The sequence below is a fragment of the Pteronotus mesoamericanus genome, unplaced genomic scaffold (assembly GCF_021234165.1).
Source record: "Pteronotus mesoamericanus isolate MK-2021 breed Mesoamerican mustached bat unplaced genomic scaffold, CSHL_Meso_final contig_100, whole genome shotgun sequence".
NCBI lineage: Eukaryota > Metazoa > Chordata > Mammalia > Chiroptera > Mormoopidae > Pteronotus > Pteronotus mesoamericanus.
The window spans coordinates 13,920,563-13,939,654 of record NW_026554999.1 but is presented as its reverse complement, the minus strand read 5'-3'; the positions used below and the strand labels follow the sequence as shown (position 1 = coordinate 13,939,654).

Below are 19,092 nucleotides of genomic sequence, written 5' to 3'. Positions count from 1 at the left end.
TCTAAAACCTTATAATCATAAACACAAGATTTTCTATATATATCTTCTTTTTAAAATATTTCTGAACTTGTGAGATGAAGTAATACACTAAATACTACACATTTTGCTTCACTCCTGAACTGAAAGAAAATATTACTCGATTGCTGTATCCTTTGTCGTCATATCCTCCAAAAATGTACAGCTTTCCATTAATGCAAGCACCGCAACTTCCTGACATGGAGGTAGGGAGTTCTCCTTCCATGAGGTGCATTGTCCTGCAGCAAGAATAACATCGAATTGGATAACTTTCCAGAAAGGTAAATTAAAATTCCCTGTGAACTCCAGGAGTCCTTTTTAAGTGAAAATTGTCACTGACAATTATAATTAAAATATAATGGTAACCAATACTGGAAGACACATCGTAAAGGTTTTTCAGTGTACTGGAAAATTACAAAATCTTCATGTGTCACCAGAATTGGGAATTAATTAGCAGAACAAAGTCTTCAGAGACAGCCTTAGAATTGTGAGGAATAGTAAAGGATACATAGTAGAGAGAGGAAAGGAGTAGGGGAAAGAAACAGCCAGAAAGAATAAAGCACTGAAAGAAAATGAAGGGGAGAAATAAATGTTGCAGTATATTCTAAGGGTCATAAATTCCCGAGTCTATGAAAATATTTATAACACATATTAAGACTACACATTCTGCAATTTAAAATTACTTACCACAACCCACTATCAATATCATAGGTCCAAATTTCATCATTAGGCAAATATACTTCATTGTCTTCAATAGACTAAAAACATAGAATACATAAAATCATGTTTATCAAATGCATAGTAACAATTCAATACTTCCTCAAGATGGGAAAACTGCAATTAAAATACTGCAAAACACAAAATCATAAGCAGGCTCAAAAACTGTTTTAAATATAAATTAAGTGCGATCAAATGAGAAAAGGAAAAAAGACATTTTCTAAGAGAAAATGGGCAAACAAAGGCTTAGAGTACAAAATAACAAGTACATGAATCTCAAGAAAAAACTCCAGACAATTAAACCTTAAAAACAGACTTTGATTAAAGGAAAATAGCAAAATAATAATATTCAGAGTAGAATACTAAAGACTATCAAGCCAGGGAGAAAATGAATATCAAACAAGGGCAATATGTTCTGTGTGAAAGAAAGGAATTAAGGAAGGAAATTTTTATAAGGTGTAATTAAGAGCACTGTATCAGAGAAAGAATGAAATCTTACCATTTGCAAAAGCATGGGTGAATCTAAAGGTATTATGCTAAGTGAAATAAGTCAGACAGAGAAAGACTAATACCATATGATTTCACTTATATGTGGAATCTTAAGAACAAAATTAATGAACAAACAAAATTTAAAATACGAAGAACAGACTGATGGTTGCCAGAAGGAGGGGCGTTGGGGGCCTGAGTGAAAAAAGTGAAGGGATTAAGAAGTACACATTAGTAGTTATAAAATAGTCATGGGGATGTAAAGCATAGGAAATATAGTATTTTTATAACTATGTATAATGCCGGGTGGGTACTGAAAATAATCTGGGGAACACTTTGTAAAGTATATGGGTCGCTAGACTGCACACCTGAAACTAATACAAAATATTGATTATGAACTATAATTGAGAAATAAAATTTTAAAAAGATAACTGTATCAGATATATTGATTCACTGAAGATATTTTTTGAGTGCCTACTATGTGCAAGACGTAGTGTTACTTGTTTATTATTGGGTTGGCCAAAAAGTTTGTTTTTTCAGGAAGATGACTCTAGTAGCACTTAGTTGTCTTTAATTTCATGTGAAACAATTTTGTTAAGATTGTATTGTGACAGCTGTCATAAGAGTGGACATTCTAAAGAAACATCAAAATTGGTGAATTTTTGTGTAGCCATTTTAATACTGAAGATGGAAGAGAATAAGAACATTTTCAGCATGTTATGCTTTATTATTTCAAGAAAGGTAAAAGCACAACTGGAATGCAACAAAAAGATTTCTGCAGTGTATGGAGAAGGTGCTGTGACTGATCAAACATGTCAAATGTGGTTTGTGAAGTTTCATGCTAGAGGTTTCTCACTGGACAATGCCCCAGGGTTGAGGTTGAAGTTGATAGCAATCAAATAGAGACATTAATTGAGAACAGTCAATGTTATACCAGTGGGAGACACATACTCAAAATATCCAAATCAATAAAGTTGTTGGTGAAAATGAAGAATGCATCTTTTATTTTGCAGAAAAAACTAAATGGACTTTTTGGCCAACCCAACACAAACAGACTCTAAGGCTCAAGATAAATTTAACTAGTCCAAATAATAACTCTGAACAATCACTAAAGAAGCTAATAATATAAATAGAATAGTGCATTCTGACATTTATGATGAGAAGAGAAATACAATCTTATTTATGTTAAGTAAAGAATTTAGGGGTTGAAAGAAATCCTTACTTAAACCTGTCATAATTTCTTAGAATAATTAAAAAATAGCCAAATGTAAAAGATAGCAGCTTAAGAATTTCTAATACTGCATGATGCATAAGTTATTAACATTCTAAGTAGATTAAGCTAATTTCTCATTGCTATGCTAAATTTTAAAAATAATATATTTACTACCAGGTATTTCTCCTGTCTAAGCACCCCCCCAATCTCTCTCTCTCTCTCTCTCTCTCTCTCTCTCTCTCAAACACACACACACAGAGCAGAAAACCGTTTTATTAATCCCAAGGGAACTTCCACTTATGTCTTATTGAGGAAGTCATACTTAATGTTTAATGGCTAAGTAAACAAATAACTTGAAAAAGGAGAGTTAATTATATGATTCTAAAGTTTAATCACATCAGGCTCCAGCTTTGTGTATATACCTTTATAACAAAAATATTACAAAAATGGATTCTGTCATTACTCTGCTTAAATCCCTTCAATACTTCCCTAGTACTCTCAGGATAGTCTAAAATTCTTATGATTCTGTACTATTTGGTACATTTAATTAAAGACTCTAGTCTTATTTCAATTCTTAAGCCTTTGTAATTTCCTTGCTGCAATAGGGCCTTCAGCTATGCTCTTCTCTCTTGGAATGGCTAAAAGAGTTTGGCTGGCTAACTAACTCATTCTTTAGGAACATTTAAATGTTCGCTCTTATACAATCCTGTACTTCTCCTTCAAAGTCATTTGACTGAATCATACCCACCCAACACCACTGCTAACCTATAAGCTTCATAAGTGCATGGATCATGTTTATGCTGTTATAATTTGTTTCACAGAGCCTAGCACACTGACTGACACATAAAAGGCAAATGAAACATTTATTGACTAAGTGAGTGAATGGGTAAGTGAATGATACCAGTTAAATTAAACTGATTGCAAGGCCTGATTATAAAGAAAAATCCCTTTCATTAACCTTTAAAAGGGGTGGTACAAACAGTCTGGTACTGGTATAAGAATAGACACATGGATCAATGGAATAAAATAGAGAACCCAGAAATAAACCCACGTCTCTATGGTCAATTAATATTTGACAAAGGAGGAACGAGCATACAATGAAGTAAAAACAGTCTCTTCAATAAATGGTGTTGAGAGAACTGGGCTGGTACATGAAAGAAAAAAAAAAAGGAAACTAGACCAAAAATTTACACCATATACCAGAATAAACTCAAAATGGATAAAAGACCTAAATATAAGTCTTGATACCATAAAAATGCTAGTGGAAAACAGTAAAATTTCAGATATCTCATGTAGCAATATTTTTGCTGATATATCTCCTAGGGCAAGGGAAATGAAGGAAAAATAAACAAATGGGACTACAACAAATTAAAACGCTTCTGCATGGCTAAAGGACCCATAATAAAAATGAAAAGGGATCCAACTGTATGGGAAAAGACATTTGCCAATGATACATTGGACAAGGCTTTAATCTCCAAAATATAAAAAGAACTCACACAACTCAACACCACAAAGGTAATCAATTAAAAAATGGGCAAAGGACCGGAATAGACACTTCTCCAAGGCAGACATATGAAAAGATGCTCAACATCACTAGCCATCAAAGAGATGCAAATTGAAACCACAATGAGATAATCGCCTCACATCTGCCAAAATGTCTATCATTAGGAAATCAACAAACAACAAGTGCTCATGAGGATATAGGGAATAGGGAATCCTAGTGCATTATTTGTGGGAATGCAGACTGGTGCACCTACTGTGGAAAATGGCATGGAATTTCCTCAAAAAATTAAAAATGGAACTACCTTTTGACCCAGCAATTCTACTGCTATGAATATGCCCTAAGAATCCCAAAACACCAGTTCAAAAGAATTTATGCACACCTATGTTCATAGCAGCAATATTTACAACAGCCAAGAATTGGAAACAGCCGAAGTGTCCATCAGTAGATGAGTAGATTATAAAACTGTGGTATATTTAAACAATGGAATACTATGCAGCAGAAAAAAGAAGGAATTCCTACCCTTTGTGATAGCAGGGATAGATCTGGAGAATATTATGCTAAGTGAAATAAGCCAGTCAGTAAAAGACAACTACCACATGATCTCACTTATGAGAGTAATCTAATGAACAAAATAAACTAATGAGCAAAACAGAACAAGAGTCATGGAATCATGTAACAGACAGCTGTAAGAGGGGAGGAGGGAGGTGGGGACTGTTTGAAAGAGGGTGAAGGGATTAGTCAAGGAACATATATAAAGGACCCATGGACATGGACAACAGTGTGGGGATTGACTCTGGAAGTGCAGGGTAAGCTGGATGTAGAGGGCTGAAGCGGGGGACATTGGGACAACGGTAACAGATAAAGAATAGAACATTTAAAAAAATGAAATCAAATTGAAAAAATAAAAGGGGTGGAAAAAAAAACACAAATGAAGCACAGAATTGAAAAATTTGGACCTAGTTCCTTCTCATTTTCTCAGAGATTTTGCTCCAAAATTATCTCTTCTTTTCTATATCAAGTTTTCCTTCTCTACTAGCTCATTCCTATGGATATCCAAATACACCTTGATATCGCCTTCTATTCTTTTTAGTTTATTTTATTGATTGTGGTATTACAGTTGTCCCTTTTCCTCCCCTTTATCCCCCTCTGTCCTGTACCCCCCATTCCCTCCAGCATCCCCCTCTCCTTAGTTCACGTCCATGGGTCGTACATATACATTCTTTGGCTTCTCTATTTCCTATACCACTCTTAACCTCCCCCTGTTGATTTTGTACCTACCAATTATGCTTCTTATCCCCTGTACCTTTTCCCCCATTCTCCCCTCTCCCCCTCCCTGCTGATAACCCTCCATGTGATCGCCATTTCTTTGATTCTGTTCCTGTTCTGGTTGTTTGCTTAGTTTGTTTTTGTTTTGTAGGTTCAGTTGTGGGTAGTTGAGTTTGTCGTCATTTGACTGCTCATAATTTTGATCTTATTTTTCTTAGATAAGTAATAAGGGCTTGGTGATGATGAACTCCTTTAACTTGACCTTATCTGGGAAGCACACTATCTGCCCTTCCATTCTAAATGACAGCTTTGCTGGATAGAGTAATCTTGGATGTAGGTCCTTGCCTTTCATGACTTTGAATACTTCTTTCCAGCCCCTTCTTGCCGGTAAAGTTTCTTTTGAGAAATCAGCTCATAGTCTTATGGGAACTCCTTTGTAGGTAACTCTCTGCTTTTCTCTTGCTGTTTTCAAGATTCTCCCCTTATCTTTAATCTTGGGTTATTTAATTATGATGTGTTTTGGTGTGCTCCTCTTTGGGTTCAACTTGTTTGGGACTCTCTGAGCTTCCTGGACTTCCTGGAAGTCTATTTTCTTTGCCAGATTGGGGAACTTTTCTTTCATTATTTTTTCAAGTAAGTTTTCATTTCTTGCTCTTCCCCTTCTCCTTCTGGCGCCCCTATGATTCAGATACTGGAATGTTCAAAGTTATCCCAGAGGTTCCTAACCCTCTCCTCATTTTTTTTGAATTCTTGTTTCTTCATTATGTTCCAGTTGAATGTTTATTTCTTCCTTTTGTTTCAAATCATTGATTTGAATTCTGGTTTCCTTCCCTTCACTGTTGGTTCCCTGTATATTTTTCTTTATTTCACTTTGTATAGCCTTCACTTCTTCCTTTATTTTGCATCCATAATCAATCATTTCTGTGAGAATCCTGATTACCAGTGTTTTCAACTCTGTATCTGATAGATTGGCTATCTCCTCATCACTTAGTTCTTTTTCTGGAGTTTTGATGTGTTCTTTCATTTGGGCCATGTTTCTTTGTCTCGGCATACCTGTTACCTTGTAAGGAGCAAAGTCTTAGTTATTTTCCAGGGCAGGGCAACACATGTGGCTGCATTTTGGTGCTGTATGTGGGGGAGGGTTCAGAGAGGGAACAATGTTGCTTGCTCGGCTCTGAGCAGGCTTTCAGTCACTTCCCCTACTTTGCTCAAGTGAATTGTGCCCTTTCAGGTGCTTCCCTGGTGCTGGTTCCTGGGTAGGTGGGATTCTGTACATTCTAGGATCCCATGGGCCCCTGCAACAGACTCTCCTGTGAGACTGACAGTTTCTCCTGCCACTGCCACCCCCACAGATTTTTACAGCCAGACGTTTTGAGGCTTGATTTTCCCACTCTGGAACCTTGGGTTGTGCGGTCTGTCTCACTCCCCAGTTGTTCCTCCCGGTTCATCCACACGTGACTGTGGGACTGCCTGTTCTGCCAGCACTGCCTTGCCACATGTCCTCTCCATGCCGGCTGCCCATCTCCACCCCTCCTGCTGATCTGGAGGAATGTTTCTTCTTTAACTCCTTAGTTGTCAGGCTTCCATACAGGTTGATTTTCAGCCAGTTCTTGTTGTTTTTTGTTTTAAAATTGGTTATTATCCTTCTTTTGGTTGTGCGTGGAAACCTATGCCTCCATCTTGACCAGAAGCCCCCGTTTTTTATATTAAAAAAAAAATACCAACTCTCTCTTAACTGCTTCAATTTCTCTGCTTCTTTCAGAAAAAGCTTCCATACTGAGCTACCTATGGTGGATGTTTTACCTCTCATTCTCTCTTCACTTCAGGTTAATCTAGCTTCTGAGCCTATCACTCCACTAAAATTGCTCTTGTCAAGGTTTTGCTAAAGTAGAGGCTTAGTTAATGATTTATCCAGGAATATAGCTCAGATCGAAGGAGTATATAGAAAAGAAGTTAAGAGACATGGAGAAAGAGAAAAACTATGCCTAATCAGCATTACATTAGGATGTAACAGAGAGAATGAGAAAGTGGCAATATTTGAAAAGACAAGGCTGAGAGTTTTCCAAAATTATTGTAAGTCATCACTCCTTGAAATCTATGAAGTCCTAGAAATCCATAACTAGTCATATAGTAAAACTACAGAACAGCAAAGAAAAAATATTCTTTAAATCTTCTACAGATAAGATAAATCACCTTCAAATGAATGGCAACTAATGACCAACTGAATTCTCATTGGTAGAACATAAGACTAAGTAATGTTAACACTTGTGTTTAATGAAAGCAACTGTTCACCCAGAATTCTACACAGAGTGAAGTTTCTTTTAAATACCAAGGTGAAATGAAGAAATTTTCAGACAAACAAAAGTTGAGACAGTTGGCCAATAACCCTTATTTAAAGAAAGTCTAACAGCTGTGCTACTCCAGGCAAAAGAAAATGATCTGAAGTGCAACAAGGAATAATAGTACAAGATATTGGTAAATGTGTGGATAAATTTAAACATGAAAAAAGAGCTAAACTTTTTTTTGTGCCTAACTTGCATAGGGTAGGGGGTGTACCAGGATAGGACTAACTAGGGAAAGGGGTGACCAGACTTAAAACTTTCTGAAGTAGTTTACCTCTTCAGGAAGAATGAAAATTATTAACTGAACCTTGTGAAGTATTCATGTTGAAATAAATAAAGTCACTACTAGATGGCTAGATATTAATCTTACAATTTCTATACAAGGAAAGAGAAAAATATACGAAGAGAATAAAACACAAAAGCAATCCCCCAAATCAGGAGGAAGTGAAATAGAGAGGGACAAATATAAAGTACATCTAAAGAAAAAAAAAGTGTATCAGAATTACATTAAGAATATAGGCTTAACTCTCCAGATAAAATACATGTCAGACTGGATAAAAATAAGATCCAACTATTTTCAGGTTATAAACCACATCTAAAATATAAAGCTATACAAAGTTTTCATAAGGAGATAGGAAAATATATGCCATGCAAATATCAGCCAAAAGAAAAAACTGTGTAGCTGTGTTAATATTGGCAAATAGATTTTAAGGCAAATAACATTACTACAGATAAAGAGGATCATTACAAAATACTAAAATGTTCCATTAACCCAAAAGATCTGAATTCATATCTACCCAGGAAGGTGGCTTAAAATACATATAAAGTAAAAACTGACGGGACCATAGGCAGACGCTAACAAATTTACATCAGAACGGGAGTTTTTAAACCTCTCACAGTAATTGAAAGAACAGGAAATAAAATAATCAAAAACGATATAAGAGATTTAAACAACACAATTAGCAAGTTTGATAAAACAAAGGTATATAAATACTTCATACAATATAAAGGCAAAGTGTATGCTTCTGATAATTGGTTACATGCTTAGTCCTTAAAGCAAACCTCAATATATTATCAAATAGATATACACCACATTCTCCAAGTACAACACAATTAAGTTAGAAATTAATAACAGAAAGCTAACTATAAAAATAGCGTATGTTTAGAAATCTAAAATATCTTCCTAAACAACTTACAGGTCAAATAAATAATAATGGGAAATATAAAATATCAAAACTGTGAAATGACAAAATATTAATACTTCTTGCTATAACATGAAGAATACAACTAAAAAGATATTAGGAAGAACATCTTTTTAAAATTTATGAATTAAATTACTTAAAATTTAAAAATTATTTATTATTTAAAAATTATTTATTAACATACTTAATTAAAAATTTTTAAAGTCTTGTCCTGGCTGATGTGGATCAATGGACTGAGTGCTGACCTGCAAATCAAAAAGTTACTGGTTCGATTCCCAGTCTGGGCACATGCCTGGGTTGTGAGCCAATCAATGTATCTCTTGCACATCAATGTTTCTCTCCTTCTCTTTCTCCCTTACTTCCCCCTCTCTAAAAATAAAACGTTTAAGAAAAATGTGTTAAGTCTCAAAAAGAGTGAGTTCAGCATCCAACTTCAGAAGTTCAAGAAATAACAGCATAATCAACCCAGAGAAAATGGGAATAAATAAAAAGGAGTAAGATATTAATGAAATTAAAAAAAGCAGAAAATATCAAGTAAACCAAAAGCTAATCTGTTTCAGAAGGCTAATCTACCTCTGTTAAGATTATTCAAGAAAAGAAAAACAGAAAGGAACCATTAAATAATTTTTGGAATGGAAAGGGAACATACTTATAGAAATTAAATAGAGAATATTATAAGCAATTTAAGTTTATGCCAATAAATTTAAAAGCCTAAAGGAAATTGGATAGACTCCTAGGGATGATGATAGAGATGAGAAAATTTTATCAAGCCTGACTGAAGAAAAATCTGAGCAGTCCCACAGCTTTAAATTGATTGAATCAGAGATTTAAAATCCCACCAAGTACCAGGCTCAAATAGTTTTATGGATGAGTTCTTTCAAACATTCAAAGAACAAATAATTCAATCTTACAAAAACTATTCCAGAATATAAAAAAAGGTGCATTACCCAATCCACTTACAAACACAGGAGTAAAAAACCCTTTAAAAAAAAAATTAGCAGACAGGACCCAGTAATGTACAAAAAAAATGGAATATGTTACACCAACTTGGGTTTAATTCAAGGAAAGCAACATTGGTTTAATAATACATTAGCATAAATCATCAAGAAAAAACCATTATTATCTCAGTGTAATGTAGAAAAATCTCCAAAATTCAACATTTATTTATTGAAAATAGTATAGAAGGAAACTTCCTTAATTTAAAAAAAAGGCCATCTACAAACAAACAAAACCCTAAAGTAAATATCAAACTTAATGCTTAAGCATTGGAAACAATCCTTCTAAGATTAGGAACAAAAAAATGGGTTCTATTAAACATTTTACTTAAGGTCGACCAGTAAAGAAAGACGAATAAATATTAGAAAGTGAGAAACAAAGCTGTCGTCACCTGCAGATTATATTGTTATTTACACAGCATATAAAAAAATAAACATATGAATTATGAGAATGTAAACTGAGAAAGCTTGCCAGAATCAAAAGTATTCAAAAGTCGATTGTATTTCAAAACACCAGCAACAATCAGGAAATTTAGTTTAAAAAAAATTAACAATAGAAATAAAAAATATAAAGAAACTAAGAATAAACCCAACCAAAGATGTACAAGATCCCTATGAAGACACTATAAAACTTTCTTGAGACCTGGCTGGCGTGGCTCAGTGGACTGAGCACCAGCCTGCAATCCAAGAAGTCACCAGTTGATTCATGGTCAGGGCACATATCTGCATTGAGGGCCAGGTCCCCAGTGCGGGGCAGGCGACAGGCAGCCACACATTGAAGTTTCTCTCCCTCTCTTTCTCCTCCCTTCCCCTCTATAAATAAATAAATAAAATCTTTAAAAAAATAAAAACTTTCTTGAAAGATATCAAAACTTCCTGAATAAAGAGATATACCACATAATTGTATTAAAAGACTCAATATCATAACTGGTCTACCACCCTCAAATGATCTAAAGATTGAATAAAGAACATAAAACCCAACAGGGTATTTTATTTGACAATCTGACTCTAAAGTTTATACGATGAGGAAGCACTGTGGAAAACAATTGGCAGTTCCTCTAGAAGTTAAATGTAGAATAACCATCTGACCCAGCAATTCCATTCCTGGGTATCCAAAAGAATTAGAAACAGGGGCTCAGATACTTGTTTGCCAGTCTGCAGTGCAGCATTATACACAATACACAAAAGTGGCAACAATACAAGAATTGAGTAAACAAAAGGTGGTATATGCATACAATGTAATCTTATTCAGCCATAAAAAAAAAACACGAAGTTTTGATACATATTACAAAATAGGTAAACTTTGAAAACATTATGCTAAGTAAAACAAGCCAGACTTAAAAAAAGACAAATATTGTATGATTCCATTTATATTAAATATCTGGAAAAAGGCAAATCCATAAAGACAAAAAGATTAGAAGTTACCAGGAACTGGGACAAGGAAGGAGAAAGAGTCTAAATAATGGGCACAGGGTTTTGTTTGGAGTGATGAGTTTTGAAACCAGATAGTGGTCACATTGTACAACACTGTGAATGTAATTAATGCCACTAAATTCCATACTACACTATGGTTAAAATGGCAAATTATGTTTTATATATTTTACAACAGAAATAGTAAAGAAAATTTATACAAAGAACAAAAAGCCCTAAATAACAAAAATATTTCCAAAGAACAAAGGAGAGTAAGGATAAGGCTTTTACTACACAATATTTAGACTTCTGATAAAGCTATTGTAATTTAGACAATGTGATTCTGTCACAAGAATAAACACAAAGTGTCCTGACTGGTATGGCTCAATTGGTTGGGCATCATCCCGCAAAGTGAAAGGTCGCCAGTTCTATTCCCAGTCAGCGCACATGCCTGGGTTGTGGGTTCAGTCCCTGGTTGGGGCATGTACAAGAGGGAACCAAGCATATAAGAACTGGTTATTCTTACCAAAAATATAATAAAATTGGATCCCTACTTGAAACCAAACAAAAAATTCAAATTAAAAAAAAAAGATTTAAACATGAAAAGCAAAACTAAAAATTGTTTAGAAGACAATATAGAAGACTTCATGATCTCCACGCTGGGAAAGATTTTTTTTAAGATAAGGAAAGCACAAAACATTAAGGAAAAGATTGAAATTACATTAAAATTAACTTCTGCTAGACAAAAGACAATCATCAAGAAAGTACAAAAACAAGCTACAAACTGAGAAGACATATTGAACTCATACAACCATATATTTAAAGAATTCCTGTAAATTGGTAAGAAAAGACAACCCAATAGACAAATGAACAAAAGGTATGAACCAGCATTTTTACAGCAAAGGAAACACAAATAGTCCATAAAGTTATGAAAAGACACTCAACTTTATTAGTAATCAGGGAAAAGCAAACAAAACCCACATTTAATATGCCAGATGGTACCAGATGCTATCAAGGATGTGAAGCAAGGAGGATGCTGGTGGAAGTGTAAATTGATGCAAATATTTTGGCAACAGTAACATTTCCAAGTAAATTTGGAGATGTGTGTACCTGGTGACAAAGATTCCATTCATTGGTATATGCCCTAGAGACTGTATGTGCCTTTGTGCACGTGTAATAAGAGATACGTTACAAGAATGTTCAGTGTAGCTTTCCTTACACTACTAAGAAAAATAGAAACATTCAAATATTCATCAATAGTGGAATGGATAAATAAACTGCAGTAAATTCACATAACAAAATATTATACAGGTTCATACAACAGATGAGTCAATCCAGTGATGATTTTCAAAAGACTTAAAAACGGGGCACTACAGACACTGACCAAACAGAATGGACACCAAATAAAAACTGGTAGAGCCATGCAAATGCACAGCAGCTGAGTACAACAATGTCTGAATCTAAAACATATAATGCAGACTAAAAGAAAAGTCATCAAAGAAAACACATGCTATGATTCCAAAACCAAATAAACTGATTAGAAATAGATGCATATGTGGCAAAACTGTAAAGAAAAGAGTGTGATTAATAAGAAATCAAGATAGTGGTACCCTATAGGGATGGGAGGAATAGTGTAATCAGAAAGGAGGAACAGGAATCTTCTAAAGTACTGGCTCTAGTCCATTTCTTAATCTGGAAGTTAAACACATTTACCTTTAAATAATACTCATTTTACACATTCTATTGTACATACATTTCAAATTTTAAAATTAAGAACATAAGCCCTGGCTGGTGTGGCTCAGTGGATTGACTGCCAGCCTGTGAACTGAAAGATTCCCAGTTTGATTCCCAGTCAAGGCACATGCTTGGGCTGCAGGCCAGGTCCATGATTGGGGGTGTGGGAGGCAACCAATTGATTGATGACTTTCTCACATTAGTTTCTCTCCCTCTCTTTCTCCCTCCCTTCCCCCTCTCAAAAAATAAATAAAATCCTTTAAAAAATAAAAACAAAATAAATAAAATCTTAAGAAATGAATATTAAGGCACTGACAGAATCACAGAGGCTGGAGAAACAGCCTCTGATCTCTGCAAGGAGCAAGGTTGGAAACCATACCAAAACAAAGTCTGGTGAGCATCACACTACAGCTTGCAGCAACACCTTTTATGCCTGGGACCTTGATCATCCTATACTCTATTGTTGGGTAAGAATCCTCTTCCAGTCCTGAGTTTTATATCTTCACTCCTGAGTCCATATCTATTACAGATTCATCTAACAGAGTCCAAGCCACTTGCCCTCAATCTAGCTGCAAGTGAGGCTGGAAAAGCTGGTAACTAGCATTTGGGTTCTTTTAATCGGACACCTACTATAGCCCATTCTAGACAATAGGGATACAACAGGGATCAAAATCCCTTCATACAACAGAAATAAACACCCCAAGACTCACTCAGTGGGAGATACTACAAATATAGGAGGGAGGTTCAAATATTGGGCATCTAAAAAGAATAAATGGCTTCCACATGACACAGATCGTTTATGTGACCACCTATGAATATATAAAGTGGAACTATTAGGTTAAAGAGAATACACACTCAAGGCTTTTGCTACATCTTGCTAAATTTCTCCTCAAAAAGGCTACACAAATTTATACTCCCTTTAGTAGTATATGATTAATTCATTTCCCCATGCTCATCTCAAAAATTTTTTAATATTTGCAAATTAAAGAAGAAAAAAATCTTTGTTATTTTCAACTATGTTTCTTTGATTCATATTATATTTGTATTCCTTTCATAAATTGTGCATACTCATTGCTTACTTTTCAAGGGAGATAGTAATCTGTATTTTCACTGGAACTTTACCTATCATATTTGTTGCAAATACTCTCCCTAGCTTGTCATTTGCCTTCTCACTTTATAGTGAGTTAGTGCATTCAAAAGTTACTATTTAAAAAGTACAGTATAATTTTTTTAAGTGTGACCTACCATTTTTCTTTTATAGTTTTTCCCAATTCAGTTTTTCTTTCCCCAACTCAAGGTTTTTACAAGAGTCACATCTTTTTTTCTGGTTTAGTATAGCTTAATTTCTCTACGTTTAATTCTTCAGTCCTAAGGCTCTATCACTTTCCCCCAGCTATTCCTGGACCATCTGTTGAATAAGTGATTGTTTTTCCAGATTTGAACTGCTACCTTTTAAATACAGACTAGTCTGTATGCTTGGCTGCCTATGTAACTTTGTTTCCATTCCCTAACGATCTCTCAACTTGCATCAGGACCAATGATTTAATTATTATAGTATTGTGATGTTTTAATATCTGGCATTGTAACCCTTCCACTTTCATTCTTTTCAAATATTTCCTGAATTGATCCATGTTGCCTTTAAGTCCATATCCAAAATAGGAATATGTATGGAAGCATATTTATGCAGATATTTACTGTAAGAAAAAGTTTAGAGCAAAAGGAATTAATGTCAATTATATTGTGGAAATAAAACTGTTCGCATGATTAAGCTGTAAGAGGAAAGCATGTCATCTGCAAACATGCTAAAACACTGCTTTTTTTTTTTCCCTCCCACATTTGGGGAAACCACTCACGATTTTTTAAATGTTCCCATTTTTAAATGTAGCACCACTAAAGTTTGTATGAATTTCAATAATGTGGAAAGAATATGGAGAACCAAGAGAAAACTATATTCTGACACCAATTAAAACTTACTTTTTCCAACATTGCCACTCTTATCTTTAAAGGTAGGGCTATTCTCAGATACAATGTCCTATAGAATATGTTTGACAATAGAATAAGTAATTTAGCCATTCAAAAATTTTAGGATATATGTTTGTCAATTTTAATATGAAAAATTGTGATTGGAACACACAACCAGGGTAAAAAAAAAAAATACCCTGATCAGTATTCTGATCAATATTCTTAACTACTGACTACTGGTTTTGGTTACTTTCAGATTCCAGGGCCTTTTAGCTATCTCCTGTTCAAAAGGATCTGAATAAAACAATTGCTGGAAGAATTCTTTTCCCCATGATATGTCACATCTTCTTTTTTGCCTCCCACTCCCTTTCCTTTCACTTATGCCTTAGACATATTTTAACTGCTGAGAGTCACTGGAATTTAAAAAGTAATAGTCTCAGACTAAATCTGTGTGGTACTTTCCAGGGTGGTTCTTACAGCACACTGTTCACTGGATCATTAAGTAGTAGGAAAAGAAGCATTTTTATTCACTGACTGACACCAAAAGACCTGGAATCTTATCAATTATATATTTTTCAAGATTAAAATGAGATATAAAAAATTCAGACATTTCACTTATGGGTGTAAAAGAAATCTATATTGTCACTAGATATAAGATTATACAAACTATTATTTTAAGTGAAAACTCTTCCACTTAACTTTTACAGTATTAAGAATCAAAATAGCAGATGAAGATTGACACCTCTTTATCTTCAAATAGCAGAGCTCAAAAACAATCAAAACACTTCATTGCATAAAACATTCATGTCTAGACTACTTTCTCATCAAGAACAAATGGTGGAAATATTAGACATTAAGAAAGCATAGTCACCTAATTTATGTTCACTAATCATAGAAAACAAATAGCCTTTGGGAATCCAATATATCTTGTTGGAATTTGCTACCCTTGAAGTCAAATGGCCATTCAAGTTATTAATTCTCATTGATTCATCGTTATTATTTCTAAATGGAATATTACTTACTTTATAAGGTATGGTTAAAATTACATGAGATTAGGGATATGAGAGTTCCTAGGACATACCAAATATAGTAGTCACTCAAAGGTTAGTTCTAATTTTCTTACCCTGATACTGCATCAATGTAAAAATAAACACTCAAAAAACCCCAGCAAAAACCAACTTGGATTTGAGAATCATTTAACATAGATAGTATGTACTTTATTTCAGTGAGTGATTCAGTCACATCTGTCACATGAGAGTATCCAGACAGTCATTAAATGTAGGTTCTACTTCCAGTAGAACTTCCAAATGGCTCGCTCTAAAAATCATCATCATCATCATCATCATCATCATCATCATCTGTAAAGGAAAGGGCTGGTGGATGTTTCTGAACTGTTTTCCAGCTTTAGAATCATTGATTCTATAACCCGATGACTACAGAAAAAAATATATATATATATATATATTCAACCCTTCGTTGTAATGAGAAACTTTAAGCGTATTTTTCAGTACATTGTCGCTAATATGAATGAGCCTACTTTGAGATTTGGAAAAAAATTCGTAATTAGCCATTTGTCAACAGTGAAATTTCCAAGTAAATTTGAAGATGGGTGTACCAAGTGATCCACTATTCCATTCCTTACTGTGTGTGGGTGTACACACAGACACATACACATACACAAACACAGTCCCTAGAGAGGATATATGTCCTTGGTAAAGGAATGACACTAAAAATTGCTTAGGAATATTTAAATGCTTCGGTGATTTCCAATTTTCTTGAATTTCCAATTGCGCCGTGGCGGTAAAGAAAAATATTTACAAAATAACGTAGCACGGCGTCCTCAGTGTCCTTTGGAGCCTCCGCAAGCATTTAAAGATCATTAATCGCGCAGTAACGATTTCGTGGTGGGCCAACCCGGGTTACTGGACAGCAGAGCGGGAGGGGACGCCTGGGAATGGGAAGAGCCCCGGAACCGGGTTGGGAGGCTTTCACAGCAGAAGCCGCGCGGGGTGGCGTCAAGCCCGGGCGCCGCCAGCGGAGCCGCCCGCGGCGGAGGGCGGGCGGTGGCCGGCAGGCGCGGGGGGCGCGCCGGGCCCGGGCCGCCAACCCCCCACCACCCGCGCCGGCCTAAGGGCCGAGTGGGGGCGGGCGCTCGGCGTCGGCGCGGGCCGAGAGGCCGGGCGGGCTCCCGGCGCGAGTCCGCCCCGCCCCGCCTCTTCCCCTTACCACGTAGCCCCCCCACACGTAGAGGCAGTTTCCGTCCACCACGGCGCAGTGGCCGCTGCGCTCCTCCGCCACGCAAAACACCTGCGAGTCCTCCATCCGCGCCGTCGCGGGCCCCGCCGCTCTGCGCGCCGCGGCCCTTGCCCACGGAGATGCCTCTCCTCCCGCCCGGCTCCTCCACGCACGAACGGAACGCGTCGAGGGTCGAGATTGGAGGAAGGCGGAAGCAGTGCGTCTGCGCCGCCCGCAGCCGCGGGAGAGGCCGAGCCTGGGCGGCGGCGCCAGGGAGGGACGCTTGGGGCCTGAGCGGCGAGGGAGGTTCCTGGGCTCTGCGGAGCCCTGCCACAGGCTGGTGCCTCGTCGCTGGGGGTTGTGTTATTTTGTTAGTAGAGCCTAACTGTATCTTATTCGCTGGATAAATGGGCTTCTGGACCATGGGGGCTGATGTAGCTGTGAAATAAGTCGGCGTTATTTAATAAATACTTTGTGTTTACCTGTTCCACTCAACCTCAAGCAGAGATGGCAGTCCACAAGGATGGTGTGTGTGCGAGTCCTGGCCGCCTAGCTCAGGTGGTTAAACCATTGTGCAAGGTGTCAGCTTCCATCTCTTGTCAGGGCATATGCAAGAAGCAGCCAATGAATGCATGAATAAGTGGAACAGCAAATCAGTGTTTCTCTCTCCCTCTCTCTATCTCAAGTCAATAAATTAAATTAAATTAAATTAAATTAAAAAATAAAAGTGTGCGTGTACTTAATAGATTTCTTTTAAAAGGAATTTTCTGAAACATACCAGCAAACTAGGCCTGCAAGTCAAATCCTGTTCACCTAATTTTGTAGGGCTCACAAAGCCTAGAACGTTTTAAATATTTGAATGATTTTAAAAAATCAAAAGAATGCTATTTTGTAGCTCATGAAAATGATATGAATTCAAATTTTAGCATCTGTACATAAAGTTTTATTGTCACACAGCCACCCTAATTCTCATCTGTATTATCCATGGCTGCTTTTACACCACAACCTCCGGGTTGAGTAGGCAGAGTAGAGGAATTGCAAAAAAAAATCATACTGCCCACACTGCTGAAAACAGTTACTCTCTGGCCCCGCACAAAAAGTTGGCTAACCCTTGTTAAAAAAAATGTTACTGAAGTAAAACAGGCCAGGGAGGAAGATCATATTTCTACCACTGCCTATAAATGCACTTGTCCAAAGCCACTCTTGGAAGAGATTGTGGCTGTCTACCACTCAGAAAAAGTTAATTCTTTCACTTACTATGCATTTATTAAGTGCCTGCTTGCTATAGATAGTTGGTGCTGTTGCTGTATTAGGCTGAACTACTTGTTGACTAAATGAATGGGGAAGAAGTGAATTTTAAGATGCATAAGACATAGTTCTACTACAGGGGCTTACAGTTCTACTACAGAGGCTTCAAAGTCCAGTCAGAGGGAAAGATAAAGAAATTCATGCTGTGTGGGATGAGAAGTATAATAGAAAAGTGGACAAAATACAGCAGAATAACAGGAAAGTTGTGATCTATTGGGGAAGGAGGTTCACAAAGGGAGAAACTTGAGTTTCTTGGCAAACTGTACAAATAGTTCAGTATGACCACAGAATGACTGTGGGATGCAGCCACTTAGGGAGCTGGAATAGGCAATCATGCAGCCTTGTTTGTCATCCTGAGTCTGAACTTTAACTGTAAGGCCAAAGGATCTTAAGCAGGGACTGAATAATGTAACTTGATTGTTAGAACATTCACTTTGCATAGTTGGGCAGTCAGGACTGAAGGCAGAAAGGTGGATAGCACATAGCACTGTTCTGGTGTAAGCACTCAGGTAGGTGCTCAGTAAATGGTAGTAGCAGTGGTAGTAGTCATTGTTGTTATTAATATAGGTAACTTATGTCCCAGCAATCCCCTTTTCACCTGCAGGGGAATTCCAAAGCCCTCACCAAGATTTTTGTGAATTCTTAGAAGGCTTATAATCTTATAGTCCCCTTTGGTGTTAAACTCCTACTGCTACCGGAATAA

The 19,092-nt window shown here is 36.4% G+C and overlaps 1 protein-coding gene across 4 annotated transcripts in view; it reads right to left on the bottom strand.

Moving 5' to 3' along the window:
- The window catches only part of KLHDC1 (kelch domain containing 1), an 85,714-nt gene extending 68,466 nt beyond the window's left edge, over positions 1-17,248 (bottom strand). For 3 of the 4 annotated variants that reach the window (XM_054593605.1, XM_054593750.1, XM_054593831.1), the window contains exons 1-3: positions 17,073-17,248; positions 703-773; positions 137-254 (exon numbers count right to left, since the gene is read on the bottom strand). In XM_054593605.1, the coding sequence (XP_054449580.1) occupies positions 137-254; positions 703-773; positions 17,073-17,168 (285 nt within the window). In that variant the 5' untranslated portion in view covers positions 17,169-17,248. The remainder of the gene's footprint in view (positions 1-136; positions 255-702; positions 774-17,072) is intronic. The other variant, XM_054593673.1, reaches the window with a different exon arrangement.
- Positions 17,249-19,092: the final 1,844 nt, after the last annotated feature.